Below are 3,252 nucleotides of genomic sequence, written 5' to 3'. Positions count from 1 at the left end.
TTGAGTGTGTGCAGCAACAATGTCTTCAGTTCAGTCTCTGAGAGAGTTTATCAGCGAGCGACTAACTGCTGCTGCTGAAGAAATATTCACAGAGTTTGAAAAAAACCATCGTCCGGTACGAGGAAGAGATCGATCGTCAGCGCAGACTGCTGGACATCAGCTGGAAACCTCACACACACCTGCACACAACAGGTAGGAGCTGCAGCGGAGTGCATGTGGAAGTCTTTATTCATTTATGACACATTGAGGTGAAATCAGTAAAGATGAATCTCTAGAGAGTCTGTTCCTTCACAGCCGGGTGGCAGCCATTTTGAGGGACTGCCTCACGTACAGTCGGTTGTAAACCCCGGAGGTTCCGTGCCTCGGTCTGCTGACAGACATCCAGTCCGGACTCAGCAACGTTTTTTCTGCTGTTTGACCCGGTTCTGACAGTCGGATCTCCTCCATGTGCTCATCAGAAACACTTGGGGACCGTCATCAAATAACACGAAGAACAAAAAGAAATGGCGTCCTGATGCTGCTCATTAACAAGGTTAAGTCGGTTCCTTTGGATGGATTCTTCTTTTTAAAATGTTTCGGTTTTTTATCCAAAGGACTTCTTCAGCCTGAACTTCTGCAAGGATCTCAGTCTTATAAATAGCACCTTGTCAAAGTGGACCATCCAGTTTGCTGGTTAGACCTAGTTGTTCCAGTGGCGGCTCCAGATATATTTTTATGCAGGTGGTGTGTGTGTGTGTGTGTGTGTGTGTGTGTGTGTGTGTGTGTGTGTGTGTGTGTGTGTGTGTGTGTGTGGTGTTTGGTAAGCATTTTACTGAGGATGTTATGAAGGATCAATTGTTCTTTCACTTCACAGACACAAGCACAGAGCTGAACTCAGATAAGTATAGTCACCAATAAAGTGGATGGTGACTGTTGTATTCTGCAATTTAATTAATTTAATTAGCAATTTAATTGTTATGCTGCTATAGACTTATTACTAGAGCACAAATTGACCTCATTTCCTTAAATGAATTGTTAAAATTGAATAGTTTTCATTTGATACTATTTCTATCTTAATGTGATTCTTGACCTGCCATTGTGTATCTATTCCTACCAGGGTTTCATTTGTAAATTAATTGATGCCAGAACAAAAACAGTAGGCGGTCCGGTCGGGGGAGGGGAGTGTGGGGTCCGTGGGTCCTCCCCCAGAAAACTTGGAATAAAAGAGATGCCATTTCATGCGTTTTGGTGTATTTTAGCAGATTGTTAAACATCTAAGCAGAAACTATCGTCCATAAATTAATCCCTGTTGCCTCCAACATGTGACGGTCAATAGAACTGTCCAATCTCCCAGCTTTAGTTGACAGCTTCAACTTCTTATGTCCACTGACGTCATTTCTTTGTCTCTTGGTCCAGAACTCCCGCAGCATTTTGTCTGGAGACGTGAGGAGCTGGAGGTTCTCACTGAGCAGCAGCTCAGGAACCACAAGATGAACTCTGGATTGGACCAGGAGGAACCACAACCTCCAGCAGGAGATCATCAACCACAGAAAACAGAAGACCAGGAGGAACCCAAACATTTACAACAAGAGGAACCTGAACCTCCAGAGGAAGAACCAGACCTTCCAGAGAAGGAACCAGAATCACAAGTTAAAGAACCAGAACCTCCACAGATGAAAGAGGAACAGGAGGAACTCTGCATCAGTCAGGATGAAGAGCAGCTTGGTGTGAAGCTGGCAGCTGAGACCTTCATGGTGACTGTTGGCTTTGACGAAAAAGATCACTGGGAACCAGAAGCAAACTGGGAACAACTCCTTCAGAATTCTCCTGAAGCTGAGACTCAAGATCAGGAAGGAAGCAGGACTGAAGATCCTGGATCCAGCAGAGAAGAGGAGCTGACACAGAACGAGAGACGTCCTCAAACCAGAGAACATGGAGACGATGTGGACAGTCCAGAACTGAAGAGACACAAGAAAAGTCACACAGGTGAGAAACTGTTCACCTGTGAAATTTGTGGTAAATGTTTTTCTTGCAACAGTCAGTTAACCTGATACTTGAGGGTCCACGTTGGTGAGAAGCTTTTCTTATGTCAGAGTTGTTCAACAGAATTATTATCCATCCAATATCTTCATCTTGTTCTGGACTCAGGTCTCGGAGGCAGCAGCTTAACCAAAGAGGTTCAGATATCTGTTTGGAGGGATTCAAAATGGCGACTGCACTACGGCAGCTCAGATAGTTGGGATTGTGTTGTCCATGGTAAGCAGGCTCACTGTCAGGTCCAGAATAGAATTCAAAATCTTACTTGTAACCTACAAAGCCCTCAACAACCTAGCTCCATCTTATATTACAGATCTTATTGTTCCATATTTTCCTAACAGAGCACTTCACTCTCAGACTGCAGGTTTACTTGTGGTTCCTAGAGTTTCCAGCAGCAGAATGGGAGGAAGATCTTTCAGTTCTCAGGCTCCTCTCTTGTGGAACCAACTTCCAGTTTCTGTCCGTGAGGCTGACACATTGTCCAGTTTGAAGACTTTCCTTTTTGATAAATCCTATAGTTAGGGTTGGCTTGTTATGCTGCTATAGACTTAGACTACTAGAGGACAAATTGACCTTATTTCCTTAAATGAATTGTTAAAATTGAATAGTTTTCATTTGATACTATTTCTATCTTAACATGTGATTCTTGACCTGCCATTGTGTATCTATTCCTACCAAACCCAGCCGGTCGAAGCAGATGGTCCTCTTGTCCTGATCCTGGTTCTGCTAAAGGTTTCTTCCTCATGAGGGAGTTTTTCTTTCCACTGTCGCCTTCATGCTTGTTCAAGATGAGAGTTCTGTGATGGAGTTAAACTCAAAGCTGCTCCTCACATAAATAATGTTCAATTATTATTTTATACATGAATGTTTCTGATCAATTATTATTTTATATTTGAATGTTTCTGTTCACCCTGAGACGACTTCTGTTGTGACTTGGAGCTTAAGAACTAAACTGAAGTTTCAGTTTAGTTCTTGTCAACATCTCAGAGAAATTTTCAAAAAAGGTCAAGAGAAGAATGATGAGGAAAGACAGTTTAAAAGTCTAACTTTTAAAGGTTAGCTTTCAAATCAGATAAGTTTAAAATCCAAGCTTTCAATGAAAGATTACAGCCACGTTTTGCTGGGACCGCTATGATGAGTTCCAGAACCTCAGCACCTGACCTTCATCCAGAACCAGTTTGGACCCACAACTGTTCACCAGAACCGAGTCTCCAGTTGTCCACCAGGCTGAGTGAG

General features: G+C 42.9%; 1 protein-coding gene across 1 annotated transcript; it reads left to right on the top strand.

Annotated features, from left to right (window-relative positions):
• Positions 1–83: 83 nt before the first annotated feature.
• On the top strand, positions 84–2,030 carry LOC119429662 (translation initiation factor IF-2-like). Its single transcript, XM_037697245.1, has 2 exons — positions 84–192; positions 1,396–2,030. The coding sequence occupies exon 2, from the start codon at positions 1,470–1,472 to the stop codon at positions 2,028–2,030; it is 561 nt and encodes a 186-aa protein (XP_037553173.1). The 5' UTR covers positions 84–192; positions 1,396–1,469.
• The last annotated feature ends 1,222 nt before the right edge of the window (positions 2,031–3,252 follow it).

Source organism: Nematolebias whitei, unplaced genomic scaffold (assembly GCF_014905685.2).
Source record: "Nematolebias whitei isolate Nwh7 unplaced genomic scaffold, NemWhi1 Nwh_scaf_5021, whole genome shotgun sequence".
Lineage (NCBI taxonomy): Eukaryota > Metazoa > Chordata > Actinopteri > Cyprinodontiformes > Rivulidae > Nematolebias > Nematolebias whitei.
The sequence above is the reverse complement of the archived record's forward strand: the minus strand, read 5'-3'. Positions and strand labels throughout refer to the sequence as shown.